Source organism: Muscardinus avellanarius (genome assembly GCF_963383645.1).
Source record: "Muscardinus avellanarius genome assembly, chromosome: 3".
Taxonomy (NCBI): domain Eukaryota; kingdom Metazoa; phylum Chordata; class Mammalia; order Rodentia; family Gliridae; genus Muscardinus; species Muscardinus avellanarius.
The window spans coordinates 144,441,416-144,466,162 of record NC_137788.1 but is presented as its reverse complement, the minus strand read 5'-3'; the positions used below and the strand labels follow the sequence as shown (position 1 = coordinate 144,466,162).

Sequence of the window (24,747 nt, the reverse complement as noted above, 5' to 3'; positions counted from 1 at the left end):
GTGTCCTCTGTCCCCATTCATAAGTTCCCCGCTGAAAATTGGAGTGCGCATCCAGACGCTGAATACTGTTCTGCAGCTCTTACTGCTCAAGTACAGAGAAGGTCAGGACAACCACAGAGTGATCGTAGGCTGTTGTTCTTCAGATACTTCAACAAAGGGGAAATAAGGTTGACAGAAAATAAATATCACTTTAAAAAAAATAATGGGCTGATTAAACAGCAAAATATTAAATTAAACAGCAAAATATCCAACCTGCATTATGAATATTGATAATCACATTCAGCGAATTGTACACCAAATTTCAGGAACAGAAAGCAAAGCAAAGAGACTTTAGAGATTTTTCAGTTTGGTCAGAAAGGTAAGTTTAAAGCTGGGGCCCACAGAGATGGTGTTGTGAAAGAAAGTAAAATGGCTGAAGGGAGGTGGAATGCTCTGCCTAGAAACAAAGAAAGGAACGTGGTTGGGGCAGTTCAAGTCCAAGCGTAGAAACATGGAAACAAAGGCCCAGTGGTGGTGGCTATGCTTGAAAAACACCTGGATGCAGTCCGGATTAAGACAAACCCAAAGGTGTCAGGATGGAGACAGGCCCGGCGGCAGTGACTGAAAAGGTCCTGACTGCCTTTCCTGCTGGTGGTTGATTTCAGTGGTCACATAATGCTGGCTTTTCTGGAAGAAAGGGGGTCATGGGCTCTTTCCCCCATTCCCCAGATTCCAAAGGAAGGCCTGGGAAGCCAGGAAATGTGTGGCAGAGTCTGAATCCCTGCAAATAGGCCCCAAATAGGGCAATTTGTGAAGCTGTGCTAGAGAAGGCAAGGTTTCAAGACAACCCCCCCACCAAGATTTAGAGATGCAAGAAATATGGAACAACCACAAGAAATAACTTCAAGCTGCAAAGAATGGAGCCAGACTGGAAGCGCAAGTGTGCTGCCTGTACAACCAACCAGGCCATAGGGGCAGGGCTGCCAAGGCCCTTTGGAGATTGTATCTCACCACCATGTGCCACAGATGCCAGATATGGAGCTGCAGGATTTAATGCTTGTCCTGCTGGATTTCAATACTTTTTTGGTCACATTCCTTCTTTCTATGATCCTATTTCTTTTGTGATGCAAATATTTACTCTGTGCCATTGTACTTTGGATGTATATAACTCATTTGTTATTTATTTATTTATTTATTTTTACAAGAGCTTACATCCAAGAGTTCACCTTGAGTCTCAGAGGAGACTTTGGGACTTTTGAGCTGTGTTGGAACTTTGGGAAATCTTGGAGATGGACTAAATAAATTTTGCATTCCAAACTGGGCATGAGCTCTTCAGGGGCCAGGGATGGAATGTTATGGTCAGATACAGAATGTCCCCTGAAGAGCCCAGGGTTAATATAGTTAAGTCGTGAAGGTTACAATCTCATCGGTAATAAATCCATTATAGTAGATTACATTTATCCTGGTGGGAATCTAGACCAGTAGGGTATGTATGGAAGAGGTGAGTTCCTGGTGGTGCAGATTTGGAGGTATATGGTTCCTCCTTCCCGTGCTTGCTCATTCTTTACTTGAAGCCTCTATGATGTGAGAGCAAACCCTTGCTTTCTCCTTTTCTCCACTTCCCACCACCATGCCCTGAGATCTACAGTCCCCAGCCTCACATGGACTGAACCTAAAATCTCCAAGAAAACTGATCAATTAAATCTTCCTTCCTCTAAGTTGTATGGTCATTCATTTTGAATTATATCAGTAAGAATGTTGATCAAGACATCATCCAAGGGTGTGGTGGCACACACTTGTAATCCCCACGCTTGGGAGGTGGAGACAGGAGGATCTCACTGGTTCAAAGCCAGCTGCACTGACTTAAGAGACCCTGTTTCCAAATAAAAAATATAAAAATAAGTCTCGGAGTGTAACCTGGAAGTAAAAGGGTTTCCAGGAACCCCAGGACCATCAAAAAAATAAAAAAGACATCCTCCAACCTGGAAGATTTGCTGACCACAGGTCTCAGGGGGAAAATCCTGAAATTCCATCAGGTCATCCATGATCATACTGGAAACCTCAGAACTTGCTTAGCTATCAACCACCAACTAATGGTGCTCAGTAATAGATACAGGGACTTTCCAGTAGTCACAGAGCTAAGAGATGATGGGGATGGGATTCACACCCAATATTCTCATACACATTCTTGCATAGTTACCAGACAAGTGACAGTTTCTTCACTAAGAACTCCATAGCCACATCAACAAAAAAGACCAACTTCACCTTTCCCCAAAGAAGTCTGCATGGATTCAAGTACCCCATCTACAGCTTGAGTGAGCAGCATCATGGAACCAGAGCTGGAATGGCCTAGGGATGACTTAATACATGTGCTTTAAGAGGACTAGAGCTCTGTTTTCAAGCAAATATACACAGAACAGCAAGAGCTAAAATAGATTAAAGTGAGGTGGTTCGGGTTGAATGCAGAGTGTCCACAGGTCACAGGTTTGTTGTCCTGACCCCTAGCCTGCCTCAGAGTCCCCTAGAGCTCTGCTGAGCATGTTGGAGGAACTCATGTCTCACACTGACCCTCTCACCACAGGCTTAAGGATGCTGAAGTCTGGACAGAAAGGTGACTCACTCAAGGACAAAAAAACCACAGAAGTAGTTGAGAACCTTGAAAAACACCCATACCAACCACTCCTCTGCCACTAGAATCTACCCCATCACCCATGCTGATGGCAGAGGAGTGCAGAAACATTACTACACAGTCCTGCTGCAATCAATGTGCTGTAGCTAAGACTAGCTAGAGAAGCCCAGAAGCGCCCCAGGCAAAGTCTCCGTTGTCCATGGGGCTCCCCAGTGGGAAGACATTCCAGCAAACTGCAGGAATGGATAGATCTTCTTTGTCAGTCTTTCATGTGTTTTATACCTGCACAAGCACATTCCTGAATACTGTCTCAGCTTCTATTTTCAATTTATCATAAAATATTTTCTGCAAACCCAAAGATACAAAGACGTATTTTATCCTGGAATCCTTTTATTGTTTTAATATGAAGGTTTTATGTTATGTGCATATGTTTCACATTATGTGTATATATGTACAAGTATTTATGTATATGTACTTATATTTACATATATGCTCACATACATACATATTTATCATTATTTATCCATTGACAATACATAAAATTCTCAAAGTAGCCAGTTAACTATGTATGAGTTCTGGAAGCAAGCACAGGTAGCAGGGAAGAAATCCACCTTGGTATCTATTACCGGGAAGTCTGCTCAATGCAGCAAGAACTGCTGGGGATGCTGTGGGGGTATCCGCACAGCAGCCCCATGCCTGTCCTCCATCAAGCCTTCTGCCCTCATAGGACTTACTCAAATCACCTGCTGGTAGAATGGGAACACTACAGGGTATGCATCCATTCATGAGGCTACTTCTGAACCAGGCCTTTGCTGCTCAGCTCCTGGCCTTTCTACATTAACCCCTCCCTCTTTGATTCCAGCTTCAGTTTTTCATGCCAGTGTCTTCCCAGTTCAAGACCGACCATTGAAGACCTGTACCCAGTGATGATGATGATTATGGTGATTGTTGATGATGATGGTATTGATGGTGGTGATATTGGTGGTGATAAAGATGGTGATGGTGATGATGATGATGATGATGATGATGATGTTAGTGATGGAGATGGGGGTAGTATTAGTGGTGGTGGTGGTGGTAGTGGTAATGATGGTTCTGGCAGTGATGATGGTAACAATGATGATAGTGGTAATGATGATAGTAGTGATGACGGTAAGTGTGGTGGTGATGATAATGACAGCTACCATTTCCCTGGTGTATAGCTCTATGCCAGGCACATCTTAATCACTTTACATTTATGACCTTTCTTAATTAAGGCAGACTATGGTCAGCATCACACTGGAGAATGTCACAGAAGCTTGGTTATCTCCACCAAACTAGAAATGAAGTTGGGCTGGAAGTGAAGAACTACTGAATAATACCCATCACCCTCTGGCTGGCCAAATAGCCATGGAGGTTCAGGCAGACTGTCAGTTATACTACAGAAAATGAGAATTAAAGGGAATCCAGGACCAGTCCAGACAGGGGTCCAGGAAGCAATAGACAATACAGAGAGTGGCATATGGAGCCCAGGAATGTCTTGGGAAACAGAACCAACAGTTAAGCCTCATGGAAAGCCCAGGGGCATCATATCTTTGTTCTTCTTTATGGAGGGTAGGCAGATAATGCACTTTTTCTCCATTGGTGGCCGGGGGTGGGGAGGGTCAAGCAAGTTCTGTTCTCCCTACATTGAGTCAGTCTGGTCTTGTATCACTCTGTGGGCTCAGTTGGGGAATGCTGGGGGAGGCAACGGCTTGGTAAGAATGCTGCTCTGGAGGCCGACGCAGTGTGCTAAGCCAAGGGGACAGAAGACCATTGTCTGAACCCCACCTCTCCATGGGGCACTGGATGTGCTTGGATGCTGACCAGAAGGAGGCCAGGGTCCAGCATGGCCAGGCCTCCTCTCCAGGAAAGAAGACTCCAGTACAGAGAGGTGGCACCAAGGATCAGAGCTTGGTTCCCAAAGGAAGCTCTAGAGTCAAGTTATGAAGAAGGGATCTCAGTCCTGTATGCGGAGGGCAGAGTGAAAGGGCACCAGGGAGCCCAGAGTGCAGTGTGGGGTGGATTGGAAAACATAGGGGTCAGGAGTGAGCACAAAAAGAGAGAGCAGCTCAGCAGTGAGAGCAGACTAGACCCTGCAGAGGGAATGAGCTGGAAGAGAGAAGGGCTGGGCCTCAAAGGTCTCCATGCTCCCTGAGGAGTAACTGCAAGGCGAGCCACGAGCTACTAGACTTCTTTTTCTTGTCAATTTCCAGCTCAAGTTACCACACCTATTTATTCTCAACACCTCTCACCTTCTGACTTCTCTTGCCCTGCTACTTCCTGCAGATGATCTCAGATTATGCAGCTAGGGAAACCTGGTGTCTCTCAGTTCAGGGATCATCCTTCCAAGGCCACCTTTGGGTACACCCAGTGCTGATAGGATCCATGACCTTTTTCATGTTAAACATTCTTGCATATTTTGGATGCTCTGCATTTCCTATTCATTTATAGGTCCTTCCCCCCATACCCAGACATGAGCATATTGAGGGTGAGACCTAGGTCATATTCATCTTTCTGTTCTCTTATGTGACTCAGAGCCAGGCATACACCGAGAACTCAAAACTTTCTGAATGAATTAAATAAGCATGGGTGGTTCAAATGATTGACACTCCCAGCTACTAAAATAGCAAGTGCAGGAAGAACGACTAGAAGGAGGAAGAGCCCAGTGAGCTTAGTCTAGACACACAGAGTTCTGAGCATCCAGGACTACAGAGAGGAGAGCTGCCTAGTGGGTACAGGGCTGCAGGCATGAGGGGTCAGGAGAGAGATCTGCGGTGGGGCAGAAAATCTGAGCATCATCTGCACATACAAAGCAGCTGAAGTCAAGGGTTCAGACATAAAATGACCTAGAAAGGACAATAAAAACAAAGGAACTTAGAGGACCCTCAGGATTTGAGGGATGACCAAGGCAAGAGGCAGGCAATAACAAAATAAAGAAGAGACTAAAGAAAGACAAAAAATTAGGAAAGTTCCAATACAGAAGCCAAGGGGAAGGGAGGGACTGTTTTGCATGTTGTTTAGTATTTGCTGGCTTTGAGACAAAACAAGTAACCCTCAAGAGCCTTTAGCTAATTCGCTTGGCCTCCTAACTCTCTTGGAGGAAGAACTAGCTCTCTGCATCCCCGTGAATTAAATAGCTTTCGTTTCTAGGGTGCTAAGGGGAAATATTTTGGGGAAGAGCAGATGGACATAGCAAAATTGAGGATCTGTTCAGTAATTCTACTCTTTTCCCCAGTCTAGCGCTAATTTGTAGAGCCCATAGTCGGTTTCCCATCATTTGAAATCCCTGCATATTTGAACAGAAATACGATCCACGTGTTCATGATTCATTTGCACTTTATGTAACCAAATGTTGGGCTGTAGCTGTTTGATGCCCAAGAGACCATCTGAAGAGTATTTGCAGCCAGAAGCCACGAGTTGCCAAGGAAATTAAGAGGAGAAAAACCTTGGCCAGCCTCATCCATAATCGGAGGCCGTCGGCAGGGAATGAATAGATCCAGTGTGAGAGACAGGCATCCGACCTGCCAGCTGTTGCAGCAGATCCGCGCTCATTTCTCCATCCCAGACAGGCCACCCTACACAGTCCCGTCCACCAGCATACAGAAGATTCCCAATTTCGGCATGATTACGTGACGCCACCACAAAAACCTTGTCCATAAACTTTACACTTTCCTAAGGGAACATTTGTGCAACTCAAAATTCCTGGACCCAAGGGGAGAAGCACGTTGTTCAATTGCGTTTCAGAAAAATTGCACTAAGCTGTCCTACACGCGGCACAGCAAATGAGCTTACCTTTCTCACCGCACCTTCCCAAGCATGGAACATTAGCAATGAAATAATCCAACGAAACATTACAAAGTTATTAAGAATCATGTTCTTTTAAATCATGTCTTAAAGATGTTTTTAATTTTACACAGTATGGGGACTGTTAATAAAATGAATATAAAATTATGGAGTGTGTGTTTGTGTGTGTGTGTGTGTGTGTGTAACTGTGGATTGAACCCAGGAACATTCTACTTCTGAGCTACACCCCAGTCTTCTTTTTAATTAATTAATTAGTTGATTTTAATATATTTGTATTAGTGCATTATAATTATGCATCATAATGAGGTTCAGGAGGATAGAAACATACATGCACACAACACTTGATATGTTTTCCTCTAGATCCCACCCACTCTCTCCTTTCCCCATACAAGCTACTGAGACTGGTATTGGTAATTTTATGTATTTTTTTATTTTTATTTTATTATTTTTTTCTTTGGTGGTACTGGGGGTGGAACCCAAAGGCTTTCGACCTTCGGGCTATACTTCCAGACCTATTTTTTAATATTTTATTTAGAAACAGGGTCTCACTAAGTTGCTGAGAGCCTAAGTAGCTGAGGCTGGCTTCAAACCTGTGTGATCTTCCAGTCTCAGCCTCCCAAGCGCGTACAAGCGTACATCATCACGCCTGGCTATTTTTTTTTTTTAATTTTGAAACAGGGTTTCTCTAAGTTACTACATACTAACTTCAAACTTGCACAAACTCCTGTTTCAACCTCACAAGTACTGGAATTACAGGTATGCACCGCCTTGCCTAGCTAAAATTGTGTTATGTGAATCATGTACAAGTATCAACTCCAAGGGCATGGTGGTAGTGAGGGTCTGGGGCTTGAACTCCTAGGCACATACAAAAGAGACAAACAAAAGGGGCAGGCTTGCTCTGTACCGAACTCTCACAGTAAGGAGCCGGGCCCTGGGAAGCAGGAGTGTTGGCCCCATCAGGAGTTAGCCCAGTCCTGCAAGAGAGGCATGAAGGAGCCACACGCCTCTTAAAGGTCCCATCATCTGTCCGCACTGTGACACCAAAAATCCAATTTCAACACAAGGTTCAGAGAGGACAAGCCATAGCTGTCACAGATGAATCCCAATATTCAGTGGCTTAACACAAGTCGCTGGCTGGCTCCCATGAAGTCGAATTTGGGTGTGGCAAGGTAACAGGACTCAGACTCCTCGCTTTTGTCCCTGGGTAATGAAAAGCAGGAGAAAAAGCTCTGCGTGTCTGCTTCTGTTTTGCACCTGTCTCCTTTGCTCTGAGCATCTTGAATGTTCAAACAACAGGCTCAATAGATAAACATCTTATGATGAATTAAAAGTATCCCCGGGCCATAGCAGCTTTCCTGATCAATCCTAAAATAATGGTCACCCAGACCACAATTTAATCAAAACTGCTTAGCTGTGCATATTTCTGTTTCTCCACCTATGTAATCTGGAAGCTAACACCAGTACTCCTGACAGGGATAAGGACATAGGTCCCTTGTTTTTCTCTGGTGTAGCTACATTGATTAAAGCTCCTGTCTGATCTGGGTGGGGTGGTGTACGCTTGTAATCCCAGCACTCAGAGGCTGAGGTTAGATCACAGGTTCAAGGCCAGCCTCAGAAACATAGGGAGGCCTTGTCTCAAAATAAAGCTAGAATTATAGCTCAAAGACAGAGCACCCCTGAGTTTAATTCCCAATATCACAGCAGAAAACAAAACAAACATCCCTCCTGTCCTGCCTTTCAACATTACTTTTCTGTTTGGTGTTTGGGGTGAGTGGTTGATTCTGGTTGGTTGGGATCCCTAGAGTCGGGCCTGGTGGCAGCTTCTGTCTGTGCTTTGTAAAATACTCATCAAGGGGACACACCGAAGATCAGCCAGGCTTGTCCCTTTTCTTTCTATTTTCTACAGTAAGCATTTATTACTCTTTAATCAGAAGAAAACTGTACTGAAGTCCACAGGTAATTCAGTTGCTAGGGAGGTAACAGTCCTTGGACAGCTCGGCAGACTTCACCCCTGCAAGCTCAGTTCTAAGCGGACCTTCAGGATTATGCAGTAGGTCCTCCCTCCCCCCCTGCACGGCCTTCACTCTGTGAGCCCTGCCTAATTTCAAAAGCATCTCGGAGTCTCCGCCTCCTTTCTTTCCCCCACTCCTCTTTGTGAATTGTCCTATTTGGATTGGTATGTTATTTTTAAACATATGAATGTGCTTTCTACACTACATTTCTGTTACTACGTCTTTCTCTGGGTCCCCTGAGTCCTGCACCTGCTGGGAGTCAGGAAAAAAGGTGGCAGTCCGATGTGGTGATTAGCAGGATCCAGATCCCAGGGTTGACCCTCAAAGGCTAAAGGGAAAAGAAAGACAGGTCAAGTGGCTGCCCCCGAATGTTCAGGGGTTGAAGGGACCATGGCTGTTTCCTGGGGGACTTACCTGGGCTTCGTGAGAGACAGAGTGTGCCGCTGTCCTAGGTCCCCTCTGGGTGGTATCCTGGGAGAGAAGAATGACAGAGCCAGGGGCCGAGAGTGGCAGCAAGTCAGAGGAGACACCCATTTGCCTCCCACTGCAAATCTCCCGGAGTGGGAGACGTCCCACTAAGCTCCCCAAGAATCAAGATAGACAGCGCCATGGGCATCCTCCATTACCAGAGCACATCAAAGCCGGGGCTGCCATGGGTACCGCCAGGAAAGGTGTTTCCTGGTGACCTCTTCTTCTTCCTTCCTTCTCTCCAGCCCCAACCTGCAAAGGGTCGGATGTTGCTAAGGGTGAGACGAGAAGCGAGCCATGCTGGGGCAGGCAGGGGCTTGACTTGACTCCAGGGCCGGAATGTGATGGTTAACGCAGAAAAATCGTTTCTTAATTGCTAAGCTGAGTCTGGTGGAAGTGTTTAGAAATATAAATAGCCTGGGGCTCATTTACTACCTAAGGGAATGGCTGAGTGTCCCACAGAAGACGGGAGGTGTCCCACAGGACCAGAGGGACCACGTTGTCCAGTGAGGTCATCCGTCACGTCTACATGCTCAGGCTGGTAAGAACAGGGAGGAGGGAAGGAAAGAGGGAGGGAGAGTAAAATAAACAACAGAGAGAAAGATGGGAGAGGTGGGGGAGGAATGAGAGAGGGCAAGAGCGGACAGGGGAGAGAGGAGGAGGGACTGCTGAGGAGGTCAGGTCCATCCCCTTCCAGTCTGTCCTCCACTGGCCGCCTTTACAGGGGGTGTCCATGTCCTGCCAAGTCCCTGTGGCTCCCCCACCCCTGGGGACCTGACTCTCCTGAGGCTTTCTCTAGAGTACCTTCCTCCAGTCTCCCCTCTGCCTCTCTTTGGGCCTTGCCCTGCAATGAGGCTTCTCCACCCCCTCCAGTTGTTTGAAGGTCTTATGCAGAACTGGACCCACATCCCAGGTCAGGAGGCCATCCCCCATCCTACAGGCGAAGGCGGTAAGAGAGGAGAAGGCCTCCCCAGGTGCTGGCCTTTCTCCACGTTACCTTCTTTCCTTCCTCCCATGTCACATCACCTCCCCAACACGCTGCTGGCCCTTCATTCTTTCCCAGGTCGCACCCACTTTCTCCCCTCTGGGTCCCTTGGGAGCCTCCAACTGCTGCTTTGTTGTACCTCTAGCTGATCTCCCACTTCTGGTGAATGACTCTTACCCACAGCACTGTCCCCTGGGAGAAAGAAAGGGAAGGCTGCAGAACCCAGAGGCTGGACCTCAGCTCAGGGATGACGAGCCCCGGGCGTGGAGTGGCAGCCCCAGACCTGCAAGGGTGGAGCTGCTTCCTGTCTGTCTGCTAGGCAGCAGGCACAGGAGACATGAGCAGATGTTTGGCAGATGTTCAGTCCCTCCCATCAGCCAACGACGACAGTGTGGACACGAGGTGAGGACAGGAAGAGGGAGCTTGCTGGGCAGCGAGGGCGGCCGTTAGAGGCACAGTCCTGCCCCTCTGGACTAGGGAGGCAAGGCTACTCATGCCTGGCTCTGTGCACAGTGAGTTAGGGCGTGGCAGGCACCGTGCCAGGATTCTGGGGTGGGCTCTGGCAGGTCCGCCCAGCTGCTCAGCTCCCTGGACAGAGCCACAGCCCTATACCAGGCAGCCTGGTTTCCCTGGAAGGCCAGAAGAAGCCGCAGGCACCTGGGTCTGCCCTGCAGGGAAGGGTGGGGGCTGGGCTGGTTGAAACAGGACCCACATCTGGTCCTGGACACTTGGGTGTCTTGAATGCTTTTTACACCAAAACTGAATGTTTTCCCAAATTTCTCAGCACAGGCTCCGGAGAGCCAGAGCCACACTAACCATTCTTAGTGTCAGAGTTGTTGTGTGACACCACCCAGTGTGCCCTCCAATCCTGGCTGGAGGCCACAGCAGGATGGCTGGGAAATTCAGAAACTGTGGGCCAAGATGGCTGTGTACTCTTATGCAGGTTTTAAGATATTTGACAAATATTTCATGTATTCAAGGTGTACATACACATACATTGTGTCATCATTATCTTCATCAAATCACTACTGCATCCACCCCCCAGGCTGCACGCTAGATAGGAAGAACCTGTTCCTCTTCTTTTTCTGCCATATTACTTTTTATTTTTATTTTTATTTATTATTATTAATTTTTTTTGGTGGTACTGGGGTTCCTGGAAGCCCTTCTACCTCCAGGCTACACTCCCAGACCTATTTTTTTATATTTTTGAAACAGGGTCTCTTACGCCAGCGCGGCTGGCTTTGAACCTGCGCGATCCTCCTGTCTCCGCCTCCCAAGCGCGGGGATTACAAGCGTGCGCCACCACGCCCGCCATATTACTTTTTAATTCCCTAGAGTTCAAGTCTTTTCATCATAGTTGAAGGAACTGCATGATAAATTAAAAGCCATCAGCATTATTTTCCAGAATTCTCCATTAATGCTTTTAAGATGCACGACATACCAGAGTGTTCTGAATTATCTAAATATGTTCATTAACAGTCCAGGGCTCACCAACATTTACATTATGCCTCTTCGGTAGAATGAGATGGAATACTAGCAAAATCGGTGATGAGATTATTTGGATTTTATGATGCTGAGCTGAAGAAATCATAAGAGGAATTAAATCTTTGGGATTTTTAAATAAAAATTCTGCATTACACTAATCTGCTTTTGCATTTATACAATGGCTATAAAGTCTTAATTAGAAGTCATTACCAAAAAAAATTCTATTGTGCACCATGCAAGAAGCAGAAAACAATGGTTTACAAACCACTGCTGAACAACTAAGGGAATGGTAGTTTTCATTAGAACTTCTCAAATCAAAGACATTTTCAAAAATATGCAATAATTCACAGATTTTCGTGCTGTCTTTACACAGGAGCTATGCTGATCTTCTCTGACTCATTCCCGTTGTGTTTCTGAAGCACTCTTTGGTCACCCCACTGTCCCCCCAGCAGCCTCTGCAACCACTCTCTGCTCCCTGCTTCTGTGAATTCAGACTTTCAGACTCGTGAATGAGATCACACAGAACTCATCTTTCTGTATCTGGCTTATTTCACTTATTTCAAGTAAGGCCCCCGAGGTTCATCCTGTAGTAAGAGATGGCTGTGGTCCAACCATGCATTCATGGCCCAATGAGGGCTGGACGTCCACTCTCAGTCCTTCTCCACAGCCCCCACCTCTGGTTCCTGCTGCCCCGGGGTAGACCAAGCTGGAGCTCACATTTTCCCCCTCTTAGCCGCCATGGCCTAAAGGTATGGCTCTTCCCATCCCCCCTCAAATCACACATTTTGGGGCACTAGGGATTGAACTCAGTGACATTCTACTCATAAGCTTCACCCGCAGCCCAATTTTATTTTTTATTCTGAAATAGGGTCGAAGTTGCTGAGGCTGACATCAAACCTGCAATCCTCCTATCTCAGCCTCCCAAGCACAGGGATTACAGGATGAGCCATGAAAGCTTCAGCAACAGATGACGCATTTGAAGCAGGTCTCTGCAGAACCTGAAGGGCCCCTTGGGTCGCTCCCTATAAAAAACACACTATGGTATTGCTCAATTCCCAATCCTACTGATTGAGTTCAAGCCACAAAAATGCATGACGTGTTCCAGGCCTGGCCCCAGATGGCGTGCCATCCTCCTTGCTGGACACACCGCCAGGTAGGTTAGTGTCTCTCCTGTGCACTCAGATGATAGTGGTACTTATCTCACAAGTTATCTTGGGCTCAGCCACACTGATAAGAGAGCAGAGAGGCCTGTGCTGGGCAAGTCGTGCAGGATCCTAGGCTGGAGACCCAGGGCTCCCTTTCCTTAGATACCCAGGTAGAAGGTCCATAAAACACCACCAGGGGCCATGTCTGACCTGACCCGCCCTGGCACAAGCCCTGGGATGCTGTTCACAGCCGCCTTGCCATGGGCCGCACGCCATTCCTTTTATAAAGAAAACAGAATGCACTGAAATACGGTATGTGAGGACTAAATTGGTTAAGATGTGTACAACGTTCTTAGGAAAGGCGGGCACACAGGAAGTGCTCGATAAACGCCAGCTGTGATGGTGTTTTAACGCGAGGGACACCACTCGGTACACACATTCCTGTCGCTGGGAGCTTACCCTCAGGCACGGTAGACAGAGAAGTAAACATGCTCGTGAGATTTAGGAATGGAGAACGCGTGGATTCGTGCAGTGTTAACCAAGCCACTCCCCTCCTCAGGCCTCCACTTAGCTCCCCAGAAAAGGAGGAAGGAGGAGCCAAGCGTGGTGGTACTGCTTGCAGTCCCAGTACTTGAGAGGCTGAGACAGGAGGAGGATTGCAGGTCCAAGGGCAGCCTCAACGACTTAGCAAGGCTACAACAACATCGGAGACCATTCCAAGTTTTTTTTTTAAAGATAATAGAATAGGGCTAGGGGTGTAGAACAGAGGTAGAATGCCCCTGGGTTCAATCCCCCAGTAGAGAAGAGAATAAAAAGAGAACTCTCATTTAGGAGAATGCACGGTGTGATGCTCACAGGGGCACAGAGGTTTACATACACGTGTGCACACGCATCTCCTGTATCGGAAGACTTCACAGTGATGCAGACGAGAAACTGGTGTGTGAAAATCAGACTTAGAGACTGGCCTGATGACCTAGATGGGGATGAGAACTGCTATCCGTGGAGGTCCAGACAGGATCCTGAGCGCTTACCACCACTGACCCGCAGGGCTCACGGCAGAGATGGGGCATGGTCTAGCCCTTTTATCACCCTGTGAGGATGGCAGCTCCAAGGGGCCCGGCTCCCAGGCCACGTGGCCAGGGAGGGCGTGTCCTGGGCTGTCATTCTCCTGCCTCCCAAACCATGGCCTCGTTTCATTTAATCTTCTCAGTGGCTCTGAGAGGAGGAAGGTTCTCAGCCAAGAAAGCAGAGGTTTGTTGAGGACAGAGGGCTCGGCCACACTAGTAGAGGGCAGAGAGGTCTGCGTTGGGCAAGTTGTGCAGGATCCTAGTCTGGGGGCTCAGGGCTCCCTTTCCTCAGATATCCAGGTAGAAGGTCCATAAAACACCCCCAGGGGCCAGGCCCTGACCTGGCCCACCCTGGCACAAGCCCTGGCATGCTGTTAACAGCCGCCTTGCCATGGGCCACACAGCATTCCTTTTATAAAGAAAATAGAACAGATACACTGAAAACAATGCTTTTATGGTTTCCCCCCTCTTAAAATGTACATGTTGAAGCATTTGGAAGACTGAGACAGGAGGATCGAAGTTCACGGACAGTCTCAGCTACTACTTAGTGAGACCCTTTGCAACTCAGTGAGACCCTGTTTCAAAATAAAGAATAAAAATTAGGGCTGAGGGTGTGTCTTGGAGGTAGAATCCCCCTGGGTTCCATCCCCAGTACCACAAAAAAAAAAAAAAAAAAAAAAAAAAAATATATATATATATATATATATATATATATATATATATATATATATATAGTGTTGAAAACTGAAAAATGCCTCTGTTACTCCGAAATTAAGCTCAAAGTTTGAACAATTTCACTTGTGGACCTGTTATGATTAACACTGCTCTCTTGTGGCCACGTTGGAAAACAGCAGGGGCCACCAAGCAGGAGAGAAGCCAGCCTCCCAGGCCTGACCCAGGCTGGCTCTCCAGGCCCTTGGCTGCCAGGAGGCTCAGCAGCCCTCCTCCCAGACCACAGAACTAGACCTTGCCTCCCTCTGCTGGAAGACCGCAGGCACGACCTCCGTGGGCCCTGTTTCTGTTTCAGCCCTTTGCCTTTTTTATTTATTTATTTATTTATTTATTTAGTACTAGGGGTGGAACCCAGGGGCTTTTCTACCTCTGGGCTATACTCCCGGACCTATTTTCTATTTTATACTTTATTTGGAAACAGTGTCTCACTAAGTTGCTGAGAGCCTCACTAAGTATCTGAAGCTGGCTTTGAACCTATGCAATCCTCCTGTCTCAGCCTCCCAAGCGCTGGGATTACAAGCGTGCGCCACCACGCCCGGCTCCCTTGGCCTTCCTCCAGTGGGACGTTCATGATCTTTCCTCTCATTTGTATCAGCCACTTAAGACCTCCTTGGTCTTTTTTGCAGCATAGGCTCCCCTGGCGGATGGAGCCCTTGGAATCTGGTCAGGCATAGCTGCTGTCAACAGGGGTCCAACCTGCACCATGGAGCCACATCTGTGTCACCTGCATCACCTGAGGGCCCTTTCTGCCTCTGTGTGCAGCCTTACAGCTTACCCAGACCTCAAGGCCAAGGGATCCTTGGTCCTCGTATAATACCTCACACACCGCAGGCACAGAGTGAGGAACGTCCAGACAATTGAACAAATAAAAGATCGAATAAATAGATATTTTGTTAGGAACTTTCACACCACCTGTGTGCCCCAATTAGTGTGCTACTATCAGAGATAAGATCGGTATAAAGGAATTCTTCAGTTTGAAAATCATTGTTAAACTACACAGGTTGGGGAGAGGATCTGTTCTGGAATACTAGATGTTTCATTGGGGAGGGGGAGCTTTAAATTCCAACGTGAGGAATCCACAGCTCACACCTACGTTTTGCTGCATATCCTACCTAGTCAAGAGGGAAACTGGAGCCTAAAGTTGCGTGTAGCCCTGCCAGCTTTATTACATGAGCAAAGACATCAACACAAGCACAGAGCCCTGTTGGAACTGCTCCCAGGAAGGTCTGAGCTGGGGATGTGGGTTCTTCAGATTGGGTCTGTAAAGCACTATCCTGTGTCACTTTCGAATGCTCTTCATTACCAAGGTTGGGGTTTTTTCTGTGTCCTAGGCCCCCCCCACAAACCAACAATCTTTAATAGAGTCTCTGTTTTTATCTAGTTTCCAGATTAAAACAACCCCACTATCCTTCTTATAACCAGCTTGAGGGATGACCAACATGGCAAACTTCCTTCCCAGCAACAACACTGGACTAGGCGGGGCCCTGGGGACACGAATGTGCTTGAGTCACTGCGTGCTAAGCCCCAGGGCCTGCTCCATGGCCCGGGTGTCCTCTGCCGGTGGCTTGGGCAGGTCCAGCATGGTGGACAAGTCGTTCCTGGGGTTCCCAGTGACCAGCATCCAGTGGTTCTTTGGTTTTTCAGCCCTGTGGGAATCTAGATGTGTGTGAGCTGCAACTTCAACTTCCTTTCCAAAGTAGGTCCTGCAGCAAGAAGAATTAATTCTGGTTGGAAATCGAGAAACAAGTTTCCCTAAGCTTTCATTTCCTCCCAGAGCACCTGGTGAAGCCCTTGGTGTCTCAAGATGGGAAGATCATAGAAGGCCTCGTTGTGCTTGGGTGAGGACTAGGTGGGCAGATCCCTTTATGGCACAAATACTCCCATGCAGAGGACTTGTATAAAAGAGGGGTTCCAAATGTCCAAAAACATTTTTCTATGTCCAGATGCACTCGTTATGCCGGGCGTGGTGGCGCACGCTTGTTATCCCCGCACTTGGGAGGCAGAGACAGGAGGATCGCGCAAGTTCGAAGCCAGCCGCGCTGGCTTAAGAGACCCTGTTTCCAAATAAAAAGTATAAAATAGGTCTGGGAGTGTAGCCCGGAGGTAGAAGGGTTTCCAAGAAACCCAGTGCCACAAAAAAAAAAAAAAATAGAAAAAAAAATAGATGCACTTGTTAGACTGTGCATCTTTGCCTCTGTGAGCCCCAGGCATGGCATTTTGCTGGACCCTACGGCACAGTACCTTAAGAACAGGTGGCGGTGGGCTGCCAGTCCCCGGTTTGTGTGGCGGTGATAGATCACAATCTTCTCATTTGCCTTTATAGATTTAAAAAAAAAAAAGAAAAAGTGTGCTCTCAGCATTCTGAATTAATTTCCTATAAGCAAAAATTGGAAGCCAAGGGTTTGATTAAATACCTAATCGTTGGCCGGGCGTGGTGGCACACGCTTGTAATCCCTGTGCTTGGGAGGCTGAGACAGGAGGATCACGCAGGTTTGAAGCCAGCCTCAGCTACTTAGTGAAGCTCTCAGCAACTTAGTGAAACCCTGTTTCCAAATAAAATATAAAATAGGTCTGGGAGGTAGAAAGCCTCTGGGTTCTACCCCCAGTACCACCAAAAAAAAAAAAAAAGAATAAATACCTAATGGTAGATATCCGTATGATGGAATAACCATTCAAAGTTATACTGGAGAAGATCTTTGAGAACGTGAGAAGGCCTCATTGTGCTTGGGTGAGGACTAGGTGGGCAGATCCCTTTATGGCGCAAGTACTCCCATGCAGAGGACTTGCATAAAATAGAGGTTCCAAATGTCCAAAGACATTTTTCTATGTCTAGATGCACTCGTTATCAATGGTGTTATTAGGTGGAAAATTATACTCATATCTTAGCTTATTTTTAAAAAAAAAACAAATTTATACATATGTATAGAAAAACAACTATTGTTGACAATTTTTATATTCTTTTTAGACTTCACAACTGAAGTCTAAATCAGTTAGACTGGTTTAGGTTTACAATGAGTAAACAATAAATGTGACTTTAAAAGTCTGGCTCATAGCAGAGAAGAGCAGAGGCTGGCCCCTGGAGCTGGCTGCCACTCCTAGCCAACCTATGCGTCACCTGATGAACAGAATCCCCCTCATGGTGCCCACACCAGACAAGGCCACTGAGCCCAGGACAAGTCCAGACAAGAGAAAAATACTCTGAGGTCAGATCTGAACAGAAAAAACAGGAGTATCATCCAAGCCTCAAAATCCCATCCAGTCCACTCTCCTGGCTGACAGGAGGGGCCGGTGTTGCTTTAGTGATGTCAGCTTTAGCCTGGCCCTCCCTAGAGACATGAGCTGCTGGTAATCTAGGATTACCCTGTTCCTGACAGCATCTGGTCCAGAGCAGAGCCTCGCTTTCTGAGACTCTCTCCAGAACCTCCAACCAAAGCCCAGAATCATCAGCATGCTTACTACACCACCTAGCGGAGGTGCCCAGATGGCTCCAGGGTGTGCCTTCTTCCTCTAACAAGTAATGCCTGGGGTCTCTGGCCAGGGGCTCGGCTGGTGTCAGAAGCTCAGAGAGATCTGGGGTTCCCGTTCTGCAGACTAAGCGGGGCTCAGAGACCTGCCTCCAGCCGCAGGTCAGTTGGGATGGAGCAAAGTCTTCCTGTGATGGGGCCTCTGCTCCTCCCACCACCACGACAGCTGCAAGCACCCACCAGCCATGTGTTACATGTACCTTTCAGTCTGCATGAACCTCCTAAGGCAGGAATCGTCCACAGCCCTAATTTACACATGAAGACACTGAGACCCCGATGGGTTACATGGGGGAGTGAAGGCCAGTCTTGGGGGAGCAAAGCCCGGCAAAGAGTGGCTGAAGACAAATGTGTCTCATGGGCCATGATAGACAATACATGCCTCCTCCATACTGAGAGGAGCAGCCTGGGGGACCAGCGTCCACCCAGCAGAGCTAGAGGGACAGGCACGCCATGCCAGTAGACTCAGGGGAACCTAACTGGCCAGTTCTTGGACAGTGAGCAGTACCCATGGGTGGCCAATCTGAAGTGCCTTCACGGACAGCACATTCTTCCCGTGACTTCTGACCATGCCCAGAGCAGCAAAGTCTCTGCCAGGCCAGGCTCTTCTGTTCATCTCAGCACCAGGGCCAGGGCCTCGGTGGTTTCCAAGGCTTCTAAGGAGATGCTAACCTGTCACTGGGGTCAAGAAACACAAGCGTAGGATGCTGCCGCAGGACAAGCCAGTGCCTGGCAACTTTGAGCCAAAATAAGAGACAAAATAACTGTGCATCCATGTCATAGCACCAACTCCTGCATCCTCCCAAGCTGGCTCACCCGGATGGGGAAGCCCTCGAACTCTAGGCGCATCTGCGGGTCGAGGAAGGCAGCCTGCCAGTAGTTCAAGTGAGAGACCTCGTCCGTCAGGTACACCTCCTGGAGCCAAGATTTCTTGGATGATTTCAGCAGGGTCCTGTGGTCGCTTGATAAGTATAACTGGAATTACAGTAAGCAGGGGGCTAAGTCACAGCTACAGGAAAGCTGAGGAACCCCGGCGTCAGCACGCCGGATGGCAAGCATGCTCAGAGCGGCTTCCAAAATCCTGTTCTTAAGCTCAGAATGTCTCTGCCTTCGCTGTGCCATCTGGGAATGCAGAGACCAATGTGTACGCCCATACGCAGACACACACAGACACACACACACACACACACACATACCCCTCAAACTACTTCCCTTGAATACCAAACCCAATCTTCCTCTTACTTTCCCACTCCCCAGACCTGCTCTCCTTCTTTTTCTAGGTTCATATTTTATTCATTATAAATAATGTCGTATGGACTTTGATTCACGGAGGGACATACTCCTCGAATCACACCCTTGCTGCTGTGCCCATTCCTGAGCCCACAGGGACCTGTGTGTCTGCAGGCAGAGCCCATGCTGGCTGGGCGCTCGTGACAGCTACACGGCAGCCTGTGCCTTTGCCCCAAAACACCGCTTCCTGCTGAATAGTCGCAGGCCTTTCTCCATGTGAGTTCTTTGCTGGGCGGTGGTTTCTGCATCTTTCCACAGGCTTTTACTGAGTGTTTTCCCCATGCAAAGCTGTGCTGTGGGGAAAGGAGTTACTGTCTTCAAATGCTTTCCAGCCAGCAGAGGGGTGATGAAGTATTCACAGGGGAAGTTGCCCCGTTTGGGTCAGCAGTGTCCCCCTGCGGCCCGTCGTGAAGGCTTGGTCCCCGTGTTGGTGCTACCAGCAGGTAGTGGAGCCTTTGAGAGGCGGCCCAGTGTGGGGACCTCAGGTTGCTGGGGATGTGCCTACAAAGGGGATGGTAGGGTCCAGCCTCCTTCCCTTTGCTCCCTGACTCCTGATGTAAGTGGGTTTGCTCTACCATGAGCTCCCGCCGTGAGGCATAGCCTCATCACAGGCCCAAAGCAATGGGACCAGCCAATCATGGATAGCAGACTCCAAGTCTGTGAACCAAATCAGACCTTTGCTCTTTATAACTTGATTATCCCAAGCGCTTTGTGATGGTGAGATAAAGCTGACTAAAACACACCTGGAAGCTCCCATAGGGTGAGTGCTATCCTGCAGAGCTACAATGAGCTATATGCAAATTTAAGCATCTAATATTGTCAGGGTCTCACTGAGTTGCAAAGGGCCTCACTAAGTAGCTGAGGCTGGCTTCAAACCTATGCAGTCCTCCTGCCTCAACCTCCCAAAGGCTGGGATTACAAGCATGTGCCACTACACCTGGCTAGTAAGATTCTGTTTTAAAATAAAGAACACAAAATAGGCCTGGTGGAGTGCAGCTTGGAGGTAGAATGCCCCTGGGTGCAATCCTCAGTATTAAAAAAAGAAAAAGGCTATCTTGCTAATTCTGGTGACATTGACAGGTGTCAGGTGATCACTCATCCAGACAGTTAATTTATTGGTAGGGAGCCGGGCGTGGTGGCGCACGCTTGTAATCCCCACGCTTGGGAGGCTGAGACAGGAGGATTGTGCAGGTTCAAAGCCAGCCGCTCTGGCTTAAGAGACCCTGTTTCCAAACAAAATATAAAATAGGTCTGGGAGTGTAGGCCGGAGGTAGAAGGCTTTCAGGAACCCAGTACCACCAAAAAAATAAAAAATAAAAAATAATAATAAAATAATAATTTATTGGCAGAAAGGATACACATTTTTGCTTCTTGCCAGCTGCATGGCAAAAGGGGTTTCCTCTTACTCTAACTTTTAAGAGTGTGTTTTTGTTTTCTTTTGTAGTCTTCAGAGTTACAGGAAAGAATTGGCCCCAAATTGCCTGTGAAGCGCTGCAGGCTAGAGGCAAAGAGAAGAGAGAGCTGGAGCCCGGGTCTGTTGAGTTCTCTGTCTACTTCGGGGTGGCTGGGGTGGGTTGCCACTGGCCTGGTTTTGAAAATAAAAACAACTCATCCAAAGTAGACATGCAAAGAGAAGACTCACCATACTGTTTTCGAATCCTCCTGTTATCCCAAGGCAGAAGTCCTGTCCGTACCTAAGGACCTGCCCCGTGGCGTCTCTGCCTGTGCTGTCAGTGAGATAAAGCGCAGGGTAAACGCTCTGCCTCCGAATCCTTCTACAGCTCTACTTTGTGCATATATGATTGTGCTTCTAATTGTTTTCTTGATCATCTACATTCAAACATCATAGTTGAATTAAATAAATAAATAAATAAATAAATAAATGCCTTAAAATCCAGCAAGCATGCTGTTCCCTGCCCTGTACTATAGACTAGGTGCAGAGCCTTTGAACAGGGTGGACTACATACAGCATGCTAATGTGCACTGGGAGGTTATTTATTTATTTGTTTGTTTGTTTGTTTGTTTGTTTGTTTGTTTTGCAGTACTGGGGGTGGAACCCAGGGGCATTCTACCTCTAAGCTACACCCCCAGCCCTATTTTTTATTCTTTATTTTGAAACAGGGTCTCACTGTGTTGCAAAGGGCCTCACTAAGCAGCTGAGGCTGTCTGCGAACCACGATCCTCCTGTCTCAGCCTCCCGAATGCTGGGATTACAAGCTTGCACCACCACGCCTGGCTCCACTGGGAAATTTTGTTCTAGTGCACCAACATTGTTAGACATTAATACAATCTTCTCCCTTAATCTTCCAGGAGACAGAGTTGTGATCAATATTGAATTATTTTAACATAAATTATCTGTACTCAAGGGAAACCTAAGTCCTTTAGGACTTAAATCTAAATTAAGGGCTTAAATCCTTAAGTCCATAAAGGGTCACTGCTTCATAAATTAGTGAACATTGTTTATGTTCATCATAAATGAATGAGCATCGCTTATTTTTATGTTCATTATAAATTAGTGAACCTTGTTCACATTCATTTATGATACAATGATCCTTTAAATTGTTAAAAGATTTGCTCACTAAGTTCTTAAAGGATTATTGCATCATAGATTAATGAACAAATTTAATAGTTTGAAATTGTTCTCTAAGGATTTAATTGCTCATTTTCAAAATCTCCTCAAATAGATCTTTAGTGAACACTTAATTTTGAAACAGCAGACTTCATCTAGTAGCAGCTTACATTAAACTATATATTTCCATTGTAAAAAAAAAATAACATAGCAACATTAAGAATGAGAAAAGCACTCTAATAAGCTCAAGGCACTCTGAAATCGGTTAGAAAATTCACTCTGCTTCCAGGTAGAATATGAACTGAATCCCCTGGATCTAACAATTATGAAGCAAACATTTTGAACTGAACACAAATTACCAATTAGCCTACAGTCTAAGGTAAAAAGGACTGTAAAGCCCCTCAACAATAATTACATGGTAAGCAAGCAAGATGAGACCCCAGAAAACGTTCGTGTATCCTTTGCCACCATCCGGCATGCTCCGATCCCAGAGCATCCTAGGCGACAATTGAAAACAGACAAGATGCTAATGAGCTGAAAATGACTTCATCTCTACCTCAAAATGATGAAGGTGTTTCTGCCAATAGGAGCCTTGATTTGAGCCGCGCTCAGGCCACAGGGCACCTCCAATTCATCCCTCAGGTGGGCTTTGATTTCATCCGGAGTCATGCACAGGCTCAAGTCTCCTCCCAGGAACAGCCCAGCTTCCTCCCCCGCAGGATGGTCCAGATTTACCAGCATCACCTTGTCACCATAATGAACGTATCCATCTTCGGATATGGAAAGACTCACCTACAATTGTAACAGGCATCTTCAAAATAAACCGCACATCGGTAACAGGCAGGGCCACCTTCTTTCCTTCTAAGATCAGCACCCATTCACAAAAGTCTCCTCATTGATTCCCTGGGACCCTCTGCCTTCATCCTCACCCTCCCACTCCAAAAGACAAGTGCTCTCAGCAATCCCAAACAGTAGCAAAGGGGCTAGGAAAAATCATATGGGCCAGCCCGTTATCAAGTTAACATTCACTGAGAGTTCCCTGAGCACCGACTAAAAGACATTTTACCAATTTGTCTATTAAACCATTCATTTTTTAATTTGGAAAATGCAGGTAAACATAATTAGTATCCTTTATGTTTCTAAAATCTTAAGGAATTTTTTAAAATGTGGCTTTTTTTTTTGCACTACTGGGGATATAAACCAGGAGCATTCTACGTCTGAGCTATACCCCCAGCCCTATTTTTTATTCTTTATTTTAAAACAGGGTCTCACTGAGTTGCAAAGGGCCTTGCTAAGTAGCTGAGGCTGTCTGCAAACCACAATCCTCTGGTCTCAGCCTCCCAAATGCTGGGATTACAAGCATGGGCCACCACGCCCGGCAACAATGTGGCTTTGCGATGGAAAAAATAAAACTTTCCTTAAAACTGAACTCACTGGATGAATTTTTTTTTCTGCTTCACATAAACTTACACTTAATTTGATTTGAGAGAATTTTTAAAATAATGTTGGAATATAAAATTACCGGTCTCAAAAGATTCTTTTTCAGTCTTCTGCTCCTCTGAATGAGAAGTTTCCCTTTCTCTCTCTTATCTAAGAAGTCTTTCATGCGCTCCTAGTTAAGGAGAAAAAGAATGAAATCTGAAACATCATCAGTAGCCCTGCATTGTGAAGGTATTGGTAGCTTTTATATCAGAAGCATCTCTAATTTTTAAAAAAAGCAAATTAGGAGAACAAAAAATAAAATGTGAGAATAATAAGAATGGTAGAAAAAAATTAGCATTACTTTAATGTTGTTACATGACCATAGGATGTTTAGAAAAGGAGAAATGCACAAAGAAGAAAAAGAAACATCCCCTGTAATTATTCTAGCCTGCAACCATCAAGGGTGGCATTAGAGACCTTGCCTTCCCTATTGTGATTCCCTGGTGATGGGATGATGGTTCTGGAAAGTCTGGCCCTCCCTGGGTGCTGAGGGAAAGCCCCAGGAGGCCGGGGGCACAGTGAGTAAAAAGGATACCTAGGGGCCCTGAGGCAGGGGTGCAGGATTGGATGGAATGAGAAGGGCCTTGATTCGCTGGCAGCCTGCCTCCTGGCCTTCCAGCAGCCTCTCTGACTGTAGACCCAAGGATCTAGGGGGCCACAGCCAGGCATGAGAGCCAGGGCCCCAGAGCAGGGGACTGCACAGGCCACGAGAGGAGGAGTCAGGCTGCTCAGGGCAGGTGCTCCAGGGTCCTGGGCTTGAGAGCAGGAGGTTGAGCTAGGGGTACTGGTTGTGTACTGAGGTAAGGGTCAGGAGTATTCCATATCTGCTGGGGTGAAGGTCAGGGGTACTCGGTGTGTGCTGGGGTGAGGGTCAGGAGTACTCGGTGTGTGCTGGGATGAGGGTCAGGGGTACTGGATATTACTAGGGTGGGGATAAGGGGTACTCGGTGTGAGCTGGGGTTGGGATTAGAGTTGCTGGGTGCGTGCTGGGATAGAGTTAGGGGCACTGGGTGTGAGTTGGGGTGGAAGTCAGGAGTTCTGGGCTTGGGGAAAGGGCACTGGGTATGTGCTAGGGGGTGGTCAGGGGGGTACTGCATGTGCTGTGGGAGTCGGTGGTACTCAGTGTGTGCTGCAGTAAGACCTAGGAATACTCAGTTGCTGGGTGCTGGGAGGAGGGATTCTCAGAGGGGAGGAGGCTGAACCTAGGCAAATCTGCGAGTGCCAGGCCACAACCTGCCCACGCCGTCCGTACCTCCTCCAGGTAGATATCCTCGTTCCAGTTGCCCATCCGGACTCGTGGGCCATACAGATTCTGCGCCATCGTCCCTGTTCTCCGCGGTTTAGGCCCCCTCGAACAAACAACTCCGCCTTAGCGTGCCTCGTTACCATGACGACCTGTCCCGGCGATTGGTCGAGGCCGTGGGTCCTCCAGCCAATGAGCGCGCGCATAGGTGCGTTGTGCAGTCAGGTAGGTGGGCCCACGGCCCACAGCTGAGTAGTGAGTTCCTGGGTCTACAGCAGAGGGGGAAACCGCAGACCTGCCAGCCTCCTTAACCGAAGT

The 24,747-nt window shown here is 47.3% G+C and overlaps 1 protein-coding gene across 1 annotated transcript; it reads right to left on the bottom strand.

Moving 5' to 3' along the window:
- Positions 1-15,831: 15,831 nt before the first annotated feature.
- On the bottom strand, positions 15,832-24,507 carry CFAP161 (cilia and flagella associated protein 161; the record flags this gene model as incomplete). Its single annotated transcript, XM_080691178.1, has 7 exons — positions 15,832-16,027; positions 16,566-16,639; positions 18,662-18,820; positions 20,778-20,862; positions 22,261-22,496; positions 23,227-23,316; positions 24,439-24,507. 7 exons carry the CDS (start codon positions 24,505-24,507, stop codon positions 15,832-15,834), a joined length of 909 nt encoding a protein of 302 aa, XP_080547304.1.
- Between the last annotated feature and the right edge of the window lie 240 nt (positions 24,508-24,747).